The sequence below is a fragment of the Motacilla alba genome, chromosome 2, assembly GCF_015832195.1.
Source record: "Motacilla alba alba isolate MOTALB_02 chromosome 2, Motacilla_alba_V1.0_pri, whole genome shotgun sequence".
Lineage (NCBI taxonomy): Eukaryota > Metazoa > Chordata > Aves > Passeriformes > Motacillidae > Motacilla > Motacilla alba.
Window position 1 is genome coordinate 91,430,116 of NC_052017.1, and position 14,074 is coordinate 91,444,189.

At 36.4% G+C, this 14,074-nt stretch overlaps 1 protein-coding gene across 2 annotated transcripts in view; it reads left to right on the plus strand.

Annotated features, from left to right (window-relative positions):
• The window catches only part of ERP44 (endoplasmic reticulum protein 44), a 47,807-nt gene that overhangs the window by 12,554 nt on the left and 21,179 nt on the right, over positions 1–14,074 (plus strand). For both annotated transcript variants that reach the window (XM_038126233.1, XM_038126242.1), the window contains exons 2-4: positions 6,812–6,884; positions 8,677–8,716; positions 10,092–10,207. In XM_038126233.1, coding sequence (XP_037982161.1) covers positions 6,812–6,884; positions 8,677–8,716; positions 10,092–10,207 — 229 coding nt within the window. The remainder of the gene's footprint in view (positions 1–6,811; positions 6,885–8,676; positions 8,717–10,091; positions 10,208–14,074) is intronic.

Below are 14,074 nucleotides of genomic sequence, written 5' to 3' on the forward strand. Positions count from 1 at the left end.
GCTACTAATAGCTTTGTGGAAAAAAATGCAATGCATTGGACTCCATGCTGTGATAAGGATGTTTAATTCTCATCTCTGCAATGGACTTTTTGAATTAACATCTTGTGTCTTCTAATGATAGTTCACAAACTGTTGAGAGGTTAACTTATCCGTTTTTCTGGAAATCCTTGGTGCTGTGGTATCAGGCCATTGAGAGATCTCTGCAGCTGTGAGCCATTCCCAGTCAAACAAGACAATCCTTCAACTCCTTTGCTTGTGTGCTAAGTTCAGTATTAGGAACCATTAGCTGCGAGTTCTTTTTCCTAATTTGGCATGTCAAATCAATATAATTTGGATTTTCGAAGATAGCATTGTAAATTGTGAATTTTTCTGTTTCCAATAGTTTCATTTAAAAGTAAGTTTTTTAGTATTAATAAGATATGCACCTACTCCAAATATTCCTTCCACACACTTAAAATGGGAGCAAACAAGATATGTGGAAGACAAAAAAATTGCATGACTTCTTTTTCATATGGTGGTCTCTACTTAGCTCTGTGCAGTTACAGCACTGTTTGGCTAAAACAGCATAAAAGTGAACTGTTTATCAAGGCTGAAGAAGTAAGTTTACTTTTCTAATTATTTATTATCTGTATTTCTGTTTAGTTTGGTGTTTTTTCTCTGTTCTTCTGAACATTAGTAAGTGCAATCTTTAAATCTGTTTTAAGTAGCATCTTTTGAGCATTTTAAATTTTCCTGACTAAATTTAAGATACAGTCCTTAGGTGAAAAATTATAAGAAAATGATTTCTTGTTACCCATTTAAAAACTGAGAAAACTTGAATGTAATAGAGAAGGGATTGTTAGTTAAGTTTTGAACTAATAGATCTTTGTCTCATAGTCTTATAATGAAAGCAGGTTACATTACCAATAAAAACCCTGCATATTCACCAGTGATGGCAGCAGTCAGACTAAGTTATGAAAATATTTGGTCACAGTCTGAAATCAAGTGGTGACAACTAAGAGCTGAACTTCTCTCACTGAGAGGGTGAATAATGTTCTTTTTTTATTTTCCTTCAGCATTCTCTATTTACTGTTACCTCTCCCTGCTCTGAACTTTGTGGTTCATTATGAGACTTCTGGGAATGCTGCCAGCAAGATGTTTCTGATTGATGGTTCTGAAGCCAAAATTCAGGGGCTCTTACAATGTCTAGCCAGCTTTGGCATTGCTGTCTTCTGGGATTGCTTTCAATTTGTATCATCCTACAGCAGGCTGTAAACCCGTCTGCTTCCTGTTGTCCAGGAGTTTAATGCAGATCTCAGAGCAGCAGCAGATCAGCAGCGTGCATAAAAAAAGAGGTGCTCAGGAACTGACAGTCAGCAGCAGCGTCCTGGGGGGCTTGGACTTCAGCTAGTAACTTCAGCATGCCAGTCTGGATTAGGTGTGGGCTAGACCTGGTTGCCAAATGTAAAATGATTTTGTGTTAGAGGAGAAAGATGGTTTAGTTGTCCGCCTTTAGGATTTCCCAGCAGGAGGAAAAGGTAAATGAGAAGTTTGGCAAGTGAAAACGAAGGCTGCTCTTGTTGATTGCTTTGCAGGTGTAGTACTAATTAGAAATCATAATGCTTCATGAATACATTTTCTATATTCTACAGATAGTTTGCTTTGGAACTGATGACCTCTGCTTCATTATGTGCATTAAAAAATAAAGGCACAAAGAACTAGAATGACAGACCTGGGTTCTTTTTTCCTTTTCATTCAGTTTTAAGGTGATGCACATTTAAGCTGTTAAAATCTCCTGCAAGAACGTGGCATGTAAAGTATAATACACTTGAAAAAGAAATACCTTTAAACTATAGGTCTGTCTCTCCTTTCCAGTTAGCAATTAAAGAACTAACAATACTAACTGGTGCTGGTAAAATGTTGATAAAGGTTGATCTAAATCTCTTGAGTAACTAGCAGGCTTTATTAATTGGATGTGTGGAATGGCAATTGAACAGCAATACTGTCAGCAGAGGGTGAGTTGAAACTGGATGTGCTTTTATTTCCTCTTTGGGAAAGTGCTGTGAAGCCTGGCAGAGATTCAGTGTTGGGTATGAGTTGAATAGGTTCTGTCCAGGCATTTTGTTTTGCGTAAGGATACTTGTGTGGCATTGCATGGTGTGTTTGGGAGGATCATGGTGACTTTCTAGCAGTGCTATGAGGTCTTTCATTGGAAACAACCAGAATAAATCTTGGAAGTGACTGGTACTGGCTCTCTAAGCCATTGGCTGACTTCAAGTGAGGACCAAATCTTGATCAGAAACACTAAGATTTCTGTACTAATTAAACTTTCCAGTAAAAGCATGACCACTGTTACCTTCAGAAACTCCCAGGAACCTGAGCCATGATGTTCCTGCTTTATTTAACAGTATTTCTGAGGACCAGAAGAGTAAAAGTGTCTGTCATCGCTTCTTCTTCCCTCCCCCATATGAGCTAAATTTTATCTTTGTGAACACATTGTTCAGTTCCTGATTTTTCCCCCCAGCAATGTATTCTGTGTGTAAAGCTTTCTGCATTTGCTTGTTTCAGTCTGCATTTGTTTTGTCATTTTTCTGAAGTGTTAAATGACTGTGAGTAGATTATAAGCATCCTAATCTAACTTGAGCAGCTTCACTCAAGTATTTATTGTATTATATTCTACTCTATTTTAAAAAATATTTTTATTTCATAGTTACTTACTTTTACCATCAAATTTTCCGTTTGAATGTTTAAAAATAGAAATATAAAAATACTTAATTTTATCCAATGTAAGTGCAGAAAGTTGAGTTGTTTTCAGGTGCGCTTCTGTAACCAATTTTCCTTTTGACTTATTTTTTCAAGATGCTTTCTTCAATGACTTTGTGGCTATCTTGTAGCTTTCTTCAATGAGTTTGTGGCTATCTTGTAATGCCAGTTTAAATTTTATTTTTTTTTTTACTTCAGTTACAAATGTGAACCATCATCCATATGTTCTGCTATGAACAGTGGAATGTAAAGTTTGCATTTAAAAGTGAAAAATTCTGAATACTTTTCTTAGCCAGTATGTTTTTCAGAACTTATGTTCAATACCTGTTATAAAGTGTGTAGCTAATATTCTGAAATTATTTCCTCAAAAATGTCTTGTTTTCTGCTCATGGGTATGAAGCACAGGCCTCAAAAAAGGTCAGAAAATATCCTCAAAACAGTGTATGTAGCTTCTTAAAAATAAATACAAATTTGTATTCCTTTATGATAAAAATTAATACTAGTAATATCATGAACCCTCTTTCATCCCATGGGACAGCAAGATTACTAGGTCAAAAGGAGGTGTTTTCTTCCTTACAGACATTATATCTTAATGAAAGCTTCAGCTGGAGAGTGTCTAGCATATTTATTGACATTTCTTCAAGGAATGCTTTTTTTCCATGAGTCTGTCTACTTATTATAAAAAGTTTGGCTCCCACAATTATTTAGTCAGTATAAAATGTTTGAGAACGTGATTATGAATATATTTGATGAAACAGAAATTTTCATACTTCTAGTAGGAAAAGTATTTCAATTATCTCAGATTTTGTGCAACTTTTGGGGGAAGGTGTTTTTAGTCTCAGTATTTTTCTACTGCTGTAATACAAAGGGACAATAGGGTATATGGTTAATTTGTTTTTCACCTTCAATACATGAAGATGTTTGGAATATTTGTTTTGGGGTTAATGTCATAGTACATGCAGCTTGCACCACATTTTCGCATTAAGGGTTAAGAAATCAATCACAAAATTTATTTGTGCTATAAAGAAGTATTAGTTTAATTCTTCTTTTCTGCACCTAGCACAGTCTAGAAGAGATCTCATTGGTTAGTAAGTCCTGTGCTTTCATGGTGCACTTAAATATTTGAATTGCAAGTTAAGTGTGTTTTAAATGTATTGTGGCAATCTACAAATATGACTACAGTTCCTGATCCATTGAAGTATATCTGCTAAGTGACAGAGCCTATTTCTTGACTGCAAATAATACGCTTATCTATGTTATGTTTAATTTGTGTGTAACTTATCCTGTTAGATAAGATTTGTCTTGCTGCTGGAAAGTTATACTAGAAAAAGCCAGAAGGGTTTAAGCAATTGTTATCTTACCCATTTGGTTTGTTTAGACAATATGAAGTGCTACTGCTGAGCTCCTGTGAAAATAGTTACACCAAGACCTACAATGGAAATTCTTTTTGAGTATGAATGGTGATGCAGAGCTCGTGTGCAGCAACTGAAAAGTTCCTGCTTTCTAGAGGCTTGTGGATATTCTCTGTTAACAAAGATTGTCCAAGATTACAAGCAGGTTAAGTAACTCTGTTGTCTTCAGGGTGATCAGACATTCTTGAGGCCTTGAAAAGCAGCTAAAGCCTGAGAACATTGAATTTGCAGAGTCACCTTCAGTAGATCAGCTGATGGCCAAGAAAATTATTGTTGAAATACCCTATGCATTATTGTCTAGAGCAATATTTCAGCTGTTCTTGTTAATTGTAGCTACTGCTTCAATTGTACTCAAGGCAGGTCAAACCTAACATTTGCAACAAAGCCATACATGGGTACAAGCAAAACCTGTGCCAGCACATGCTGACCTGACCCATTACTCACTCCAAACATAACTTCTGCTACCAGAACCTCCCCGCAGCAACACCATGGAAGCTGTCATCCTGTGCACTACCCAAGGGGTGGTGGGGAGGCATCTGCACTAAGGGTTGCAATCAGCTGTCACTTCTCTGGCTCTGATTTGGCCAGTGTGGCTCTGGGTCCATACAGGTAGCTTCTCACTCCAAAGGCAGAGTCCTACCTTCTTTCTGCTCTCTAGTCAGCAATGTCAGCATCTTCAGAGGAACTCCCTGAACATTGGCCTGCTGGAACTTGTGCATTGCATAGCTTGCTTAATCAGATATTTTTTTGGCAGATTGGGTTGTTACACTGCCTGTTTAATCTCTGGACCTCACAGCTCAGTTTGTTTCTCTACAGTCATCTTAGAGCCACAGTTTGGACACTTGTCTCAAGCAGTTGATATGCCACAGGAGGACTGTGCAAACTCCACCACAAATCTTAGATTTGCATTTAAGAATGGTATCTTATTCAACTACCAAGAGAGGAGCACTGGTACATATTTAGTATTCCAACAGCCGGTGTTTTCAGCCTGTAGTGCAAGATAGAGTTATCTGCTACTCAAGGGCCTCCATATGGGAAATGCAAAAGGATCACTATCTTCACTGGGAGGTGATTAGTGATCCACATTAGTAATCTTTCTGATTAGTGATCCATGAATCAGAAAGAATTGAAAATGATTGATTGCTGCAAATCTCACCTGTGTGTGATTTACAGTGACAGTTTTAGAGCTGTTAACAGTGTCTCACTGCAGAAGTTTCCTACCATCTTTGAAGCTGATCTTAAGGAAAACAGGGATCCAGTTTGGCAATTTTTTTTCAATCAAATATTTCATATACGCTTGTAATAAATGTTATGAAATTTGGTGTATGACATTAAATGGGTTTTTTTGATAAATTGTAAACAGTGTCAAAGGCAGGTATATCCTGGAGGCTTGTTCTTTGTAGTCATGGTCCTACTATAAGTTCAGGATAGGTCTCAAGCTCTTCCATAAATGCAGAGAACTTTATATCACTGGTTCCTGCTATACAGCTGCTCTGTGCTTTTATTTGGATGGTCTTTATGCTTTTAGCTGTGTTTTTCTTTGGTGCCTCTTGAGCCATAGGCCAATTTTCTTTGCACCTCAAGGGGTAAATAAGTCTCTGGGGACATCAATAGCATGTGTGTTGTGTGCTGCTGCACCTCAGTGTGGGATGTCTCTGTGAATCTCTGGTCTCTGCCCAACTCCTTGACCTGTGCATTCCTCTCACTTCTCTTCCCAAAACCCTCCTTTTCCTTTGCTGTTACCTCTGTCAGCTGAGGAACCATACATAAATCAATTAAAACCATGAAGTCATCACAGCAGAGCATCCAAACCCTGACTGTGCTTAGAAAAGTGAAGACTTTCTGACTGCCTTACTCAGGATGGAAACATTCACGCCCCGGACAAGAATCTGTATTATCCTACTCAAACGTTTGCATGCTTGTCTCTCTCAAAGCAAAAATAAATTGTAATTCAGTGATGCCTTTCTCACCTGGGATAGAACTCTGCCTCCTGTTTCTTCAACTGCATTTTAGAAATTGTGTATTGTGTATTGTTATAAGAGTTGCATTAAGAGTAATATAAATGTTGCTTTGTAATTGAATGATTTTGCTGATGTAGTGTCTTGGTTTTTATAGTCTGATAAGTCTGTTGTATGCTGGGACTGAAGTAGTGTCAAGTGGAAATACAGAAGGAGATAAAAGACTGTAGCTAGTTGAGTTAGATGTATTTAAATTGTTTCCTAAAACAGCAATAAAAATGCAGGTAGTTGAGGCTTTACTTAATGAGAAACATTTTTGTCAGACAAATCCTGTGAAGGAATTACTTGTCTCTGGGTAAAACCTCCATGACCACCTGTGTGAGGTTGCTGAAATGGGGTTTGATTTCTTTCTTCAGAGTTAAGTTATGAATATAAGTTACTCTTAAAGGTGCAAATTTACCTGTAACATTTCTGGCTACATAACAGAGAATTGTATTAAAAAGCCTAATTATTCTTTAAATGTGAAAGTATTTTATATCAGTAGTTTATTTGTATATTTGTAGTACTGTAGTCATCTGAAATGCATTGACTGAATTACAGTTCTTTTACTGTTCTTTTGAACTGCAACACTTAAAAATCACACATCAGTTACTACTTTACTGCTGAAACATACCTTACTGGTTTGCTTTCTCTTTTTAGGTGTCTTGGCTTTTTAATCCAGCAAGAAGTGAAATAACAAGTCTAGATAGTGGAAATATAGACGACATTTTAAGTGAGTACTTCGAATAATTTTTTCCTTGTATGTCTGCAGTTACTTATCTGTGTGAATATTGCAGTGGTGAATATTCATAGCCTAGCTTTGAATATATGAATTGCAATTGGCTTAGAAATATTAAATGCCTGTGGTCGAAATTAGCTGTCTGAACTAACGTATTGCAATGAGAATTTGAAGTGTCTTAAGAAAATAACTGTTATCTTGTTTGCAAAAGGGAATGCTTGATTGCATAACCAAAACTAGTCTAGAGGGCATTTTAAAGTTTCCCCCAAAAAAATAGCAGCAAGTGAAACCCATGGTTATGAGCCTTAAGTATCTTGCTTGTTCAGCTCTGCCTTTTCTCAGGTTAAGCACTGTCCTGATTCTGGTGACAGAATGGAAGTCTTTAAAATAAACAGATATGTGTTTCTTGTCTGAAGCCTTTCCCTCTGTGAAGTATGCAACTTGCCTGTATCTGGTTGTCTTTGCAGGAAAAAGTTATTACATTGTTTCAGATATATCCAGGGTGAAAAATCTTTAATAAGGTCTTGACTAGAACCTGCCTTATGATATGAGACTGCTTTGTGATATGAGAGCTGTTTGTAAATACCTTTTCTACAGTGGAAAATATAAAATTATTTTATACAATGTAATTCACAAAAGGGAATATATGCTAAGTGTAAGTGCTTCTGAAATTAATCCCATTACTTTCAAGAAATACTTTATATGTTGGGAGGGGGTCTTGAACTTTTCAGTGCTTGTTATTTACCTATTCACCACTGGCATCCCTTGCTGATAATGAAAATCTTAACACCATAATTGTAGTCAAACTGTGGTGTTCTCCAGCCTACTCAAGAGTTGTCTTTTCCGGGCTTTCAGCATCCTTATCTTCACATGTAACTGCTCTGTAGCTTTGTCAATTTTCTGCTTGGTCAGCATTTCTGCTTTATAAAGCTGTGGCTGATATTCTGTAGTTTGAGTATGTATTTAATTTTTTGTTCAGTATCTAGGTCAGTACTACTACTAAAAATTAATTTAAAGCATGATTAGTTATTATATTCTATAAAGATAATACTTCATTTTTGGGCAGGAAATTTATCTTTTTTTTTAATATGTGAAAAGGAATGCATAAGAACATTATTTTGTTATTTCATTATATGTATTCCTGTAGTATTGCCTTTTTTTTTTTTTTTTTTAGTGTTCCTTAGCATTTTTTCTATTTTTGGGGACTGAAAATTTCTTTGCTACCTTTTGCCATAGTATCCAGGTTAAATAAGTCAAGTAAGGACAAACCAGAGCAAGTTGCACAGACGGGTTGCCTGTTCATCAGTCTTCTACCCTAAACAGTAGGGATTTCAGCTTTTAACTGATTTTTAACACTTACAAATAATAGAGCTAGTGCTTAAGAGCTACTAGAGTTCAACTTAAGAGCTACTAGAGTTCAACTCACTCACTGGATGTGAGTGCCTTAATTTTAAATCCAGAAATAATTTTTCCTGCACGTGTCATTAATTACTTTGTGTGTCTTAATGCCTTAAGTATTTACTTTTTTTGGTCTTATATATCAATAAAGTCAATAGAACACTTGACTGAAGGCCTCTTTCATATTTTTCCCATTTGTTATAGATTATATTTCAGATGAGACTTACCCCAACAGCTTTCTAGCAATACGACTAAGCTTTATGCTAAATTATCTAGAAATATTTGCTTTTGTAGTGTTTTTGCACATACTTTTATAATCTTGACTAAAAGTTCTGAGAAGTTTTCCTCACAATGTGACATTGGGCTTTTTCTTTTTCTTTCTTCTCAGACAATGCAGATGTTGCTTTAGTTAATTTTTATGCTGATTGGTAAGTTATTCAAGTTGTTGTTTTTTTTTTTTTTTATATTTAAGCTTCTGTCTTTTGAAAACTGTCATGTTTGGCTATAGTTTTCTAGTTGAAAGTACAGTAGTCTCTTGCTTTCAAACCAATTCTTTCCTGGGTTTATGTCTCGATTGCTTCTCCTTCTGTCTATGCTTGCTTGGTTCACATTATAATAGGCTATAGTTTTAAAACATTGCAGCCTTAATTATGATCATTACTTTTAGGCATCCAGCAATAATGCCTCAACATAGCACACTGCCAGTCTGTGATGTAACCTGACTTATGAGTGAGAACAGATCAGTTTTGGTCATGGAAGTTCTCTGTTTTAAGGGTGGAGAAGAATGGGGGACAAGAAGCCATTGTAGCATATACATGGTAACACATACGTGCTGCATTAATGTGTAGCAAACAGCTGGGCTGCCCAGAGTCAGGTGGACTTCAGCTCTCTTGGCATTTTGAGAGCAAGACTCGCTCTTCAATTACATGTTTGCTGTTGCAGACATAACTGCATCCCCAGGCTGTCACTGTTATGGTTAAGATGGGTTTCAGTGCAGGCTGGTTTATTGCAAGTCTACTCCTTGAAGTCCCATTCTCAAAATTTCTATAGTGCCATTATGCACCTCTAATTTAAAAATCTGCCATATGTGTGGAAGGACAGAATATAAACTAATTTTATTGACATATTTGTAATGGGCTTGTGCACTACTGTACCCGGAACTCCCTAAAGCCACTGAAGCATCTTTACAATCTACAGCCTTTTCTGTAGGCAAAAAGAGAGAACTTGCACCAAAATCTGACATTATGGGAAGAAGGGACCCTTAGGGTTCTCTTTGTTCTTACTGCTGTAAAGGTAGTCTGCTCAGATTCTGCCAAACCTGAGCAGCAATATGATGTGTAATACTTATAACTTGTACTGTTGACCCATAGAAAATTACCTTTGATATTTCTTGAAGGTGTTGGTGAATATTTCAATCTCAACAATCTAAGGAACAACTTTTACTACATTTTTAAAATCACTTTCCATGGGGTAATTCAAGTAGAAAAAAATTAACAACATACTTTTTGAATAGAATATATTTCCTAAAGGCTTATAATTGATTAATGGTGTTTCCTAGGGAGATAAAGCAGGGGAGCATATCTTGAACTATGTATTCTTTCAGAATTACTTTTTTTTCATTCAAGTTACTTTTGAACTGGTTTTTATCCACTCAGTTACTGGGATGCTTACAGGTAGATGTGATTTTTTCCAATGGCTTTTCTTTTTTTCTTTTTCCTTCAAAGATTGAAATGTTCCAGTAGTTGTCAATTGAAATATTTCAAAGTGATATTTTGAAGTCACAATTTTGTGTTCTATTTACAGGTGCCGCTTCAGCCAAATGCTGCATCCTATTTTTGAGGAAGCTTCTAATGTAATCAAAGAAGAATATCCAGATAAGAATCAAGTGGTGTTTGCTAGAGTAGACTGTGATCAGCATTGTAAGTAAATTCTGATTTAGGTTTTTCTGTGCTGTCCTGCTATCAAGTTAGTAACTGTATTGAAAAATATGCTAAATAGCTGTGCAAAGTGTAGCTGTAGATAGCCCATCATTTAGCCCAGGGTTGCTTTTAATATATCAGCAAACCTCTTCTTCCAAATTTGTCAGGGCAATTTCCAGTGTTTCTTTCTCATTGCATCCATCAACATCCTTTTTTTAATCAGTTCAGCCTATCTCATTTAATGAGGAAAATATGGCTGTGATTATAAATTGAATTGGCTCATTCACGTGTCAGAGAAGCCCTAGTGTAACAAATGATGCAGGTCTTTACAACCAAAAAGAGGAAGGGGTAACCTACACTGTTAGCATGAAGAATATGTTCTGATCAGATCTTCCACCTTGGAGTCATGGTGGGGGCTGTAAGTTTCCTTTCACACAGCCAGGCAGGGATCAGAGCTTTGCTCTGCTGTTGTTACACATGCCAGCAAACAGTTCCCTACTTGGGTTGGGTTTTCCCCGTGCCCAGACATGAAAATTATATGCAATATCTTACTTTATGCTGGTACTAATTCCTAAAGTTCTTTTTAAATCCCTTAATAAGTAAAATGTGAGGAACATCTGCTGCACATTGAAAGGCAAATGGATAGGACCAGGATTTTTATTGCACTGTTAGATCATCTGTGTTATTTTATGCTTCTTGGAGACCAGCATTTCTAGGAATAATTTCTTAACAGTGTCTTATGATTCCAAAAGAGTATTAACAGAGAAATTCAGTTTAATCAATACTGATTATACTATTTGGGCTTTACAAAACTCTTAATTTGTAAGAGCAGCATCACTGGAAATTGGCTCATCTTTTCATGTCAAGATAATGGCAACAAAACTTTCTATAAAGTTCCCACTAAAGACCATAGTAAAATCAGCCTGTGTTGTTGTGTTTTATAGTCAAGGTTTAAATTAACTGCTGAAGTCCTTGCTTTGGTTGCTGTAGCTTCAGTTGCTTGAATAACTCACAGAGTCTGGGCTGCTGGATGCCCAGTGTTAAACCATGAGACGTTCTTGTCTTAGCAGTTATAGTTAAGAAAACCTTTTTTTGCCCCCCACCAAGTGTTTGAAATGCTTTAAAAGTTTGTTGCTTAATCATCTCTCATGCTCTTTGAATTAAGGTAACTGACACTTGTTACAGAGAACTAAGAGGAGGAGATGCTGAAGGAGAGATTGTCATCCCTCCTGGGAGTACTTGTAGTGGGCTAAGTAGTAGGAGGAAACCAGGAGTTTGTTTTTTTTTTTTATATTTCTGCAATACCATTAGTTCTCTTTATTTACTATTTTTGTCCTTAATTTTAGTAGATGAGCACGATTGCTGTTGCCGAAGATGTAAAATGTGAGAATTAAAAATAAAATCCTTTAATGACAGGCAATTTGCATTGCCTTTTAAAATTGAAATAACAGAGTTGTGCATGTTGTTCCTAGTTTCTAGTATTTATTTGCTGGGTTTTAAACAATAGCACATTTTATGGCACACAATTATTGGGCACGTCCTATAGTTTTAGGTATTTTAACTTGGATTTTAATATGTGCAATAGCAGCTTTTTAGTAAGAAAGCAGATATTACTGTATTATCAAGGTTGGGCCTATGTAGTATTTTGCGGAATGGTGGTGTCAAGATTGTTAGTGGTTTAGGATTTTTTTACTCAAACTTTATATTTTTGTATGTGTTAACATATTTTAGCAACACTAAAGGTTTTATGTCAATATTTTGGTGGTTTGTTGTGCCTGTAGATTTCATACCACTAGTAATTTGCTGTTAGAGTGGTGTTCTAGAGATGGTGGATTATTTGCATTACAAATGATTTGATTCTTTTTGAGGCCAAGACTCTGTAGGGAATCCAAATAGCTGATTTCTGGCCACTCAAAAACAGCTTTCAGAATGGTTACTGAGGCATAGATACTTTCTATTTAATGCACTATTATTGAAGCACACTGCAGGGCCCAACAGCTCACACCAGCTTCTGAGGGTAAAGCAAATTAAAGAGAATTATTGATGTACTGCCAAATGTTTGATGCCTAATGACAAAACCATCGTTCTGTCTGCTCTTATAGCAAATATAAAGATGTTTTTCTGGAAAGTGATAGTCTCTAATGTGATAAAATACAAAATATACATATTAACACTATTTTAAGCCTCTGTATGTGTTATATTTTACACTAGTTTGTAATATTGTGGAAGATAATTATAGCTGAAATGTGTAGGCAAAGTCACCAGCTGTGTTTAAGCTGGTGTGAAACATACACTAAAGGTAAATCTGGAGCAGGTAGTAAAAGCAGATACTCCTTGCTTTTCCAAGACGACATGCTTTTATAACTTTAAAATGTCTGCGTTCTGCTACGTTGTGTCTTGTTAAAATCTTTGATGGTTTTGGTATGTTCAGTTTAGTAATTCACCCATCTTAAATAGTAAACATCTCTCATCCAAGTATAATAGCTAGTAAAAGTGATCTTCCTTATAAAATTACAGAAGATCTTACTGCATAGATGTTATTAGGAAGGTTTTGTTTTGTGGTTTGGTGTTTTTTGTTTGGGGTTTTTTTGGTGATTTTTTTTTCTTGCTTGTGTTTCAGGGTGTTTCTAATCATTTGTGTTAAGCATCATTTGTGTTGGAAACTCACTCGGTACCATAGATTTCCTATCTTTCTGTTCTCTGTGAGTGAATATTGCAATCTAGAATTAATGTTTCTCTGTAGGAGAGTTTATATTTCGGGCAGTTTGTCTAAATTCAACATTAGGAGCTGTGGTACAAAATTCTTGTCAATTTAACTATATATATTGGGTGTTTCATTCTACTGCACCATGTTCTCCTTTGGTTTCTGAGTTAAATAAAAAATAGTAGCTAGTTTGAATAGATCTTTGTGCCTCCAAACATAAATCAATTTCTCACTGAGGGTATGTAAGGAGGTGCTTTGCTGGACAGACTGTTTAGAGACCTGTTCTTCCCCTCCATATGTGTCTGGGAGTGGTATTTTCCCTAAGTTTTGTGAGCTGCTGCTCTCTGTGACTGGCTGTTCCTGCAGTGTGTGCTCACGTTGCTAACGTTAGTCTGCAGAGATGAGATTCTGTTGCTACTGCGCCTTTGGTAAGCAAAAGAATTCAATGATAACAATTTTGGAAGTTTGTAAAGGAACTCTCAATGAAGCTCTGAACATGCATGAGGATTTCGTTGCATTCTTGTCACTTTGCTTGGGAAAAAATAATCAGTCTGAGAGAGTTATCTTTGGGTAAAATAAAAAGTGTAAGTGATTTGGAGAGGTTGTTGATGGCACTCCTTAGGAGAGCGATTTTGTTAGTCTGTCAAGGAAGATTATGGGATGCCTACTGATGAGGCCCTGCTTAGAGCAGGCATGGCTGTTGTGAATGCTCCTTTGCAGCAGAAGGTGGTTTACATTTGCTGTTACCTGAGTTTGATACAGAATATTGATTGCTTTCCTTCTACCTGTTTTGGTCCGTTATACAAGTCACCAGTATCACAATCATTGGAGTAGGATGCCTAGTTTAGATGCTTTCCCAAGTTCCTTTCTAATTCTGCTTCTTCTGAGTATTCCACAAGGGCTTATGATTTCTTGCAAGTGTCACAAGAGCAGTAGTTTAACTGGGGAGAATTTATGGTGTATTATGAAAGTAAAAGGTACCTATCAAAGACAGATTTCATTTGTCATCTGTAGTGTGCCCTAGTGAGTAGCCTGAGGGACTTCAAAAGATGTTGACTGATCTCAAGTGAGCTAGCAGAATACTCATTTGGTCATTCCAGCTTCAAATATACAGCTGAAAGGATTTGTTATTTCTGAGACGGAAGATATTGCAGAAGAGTAAG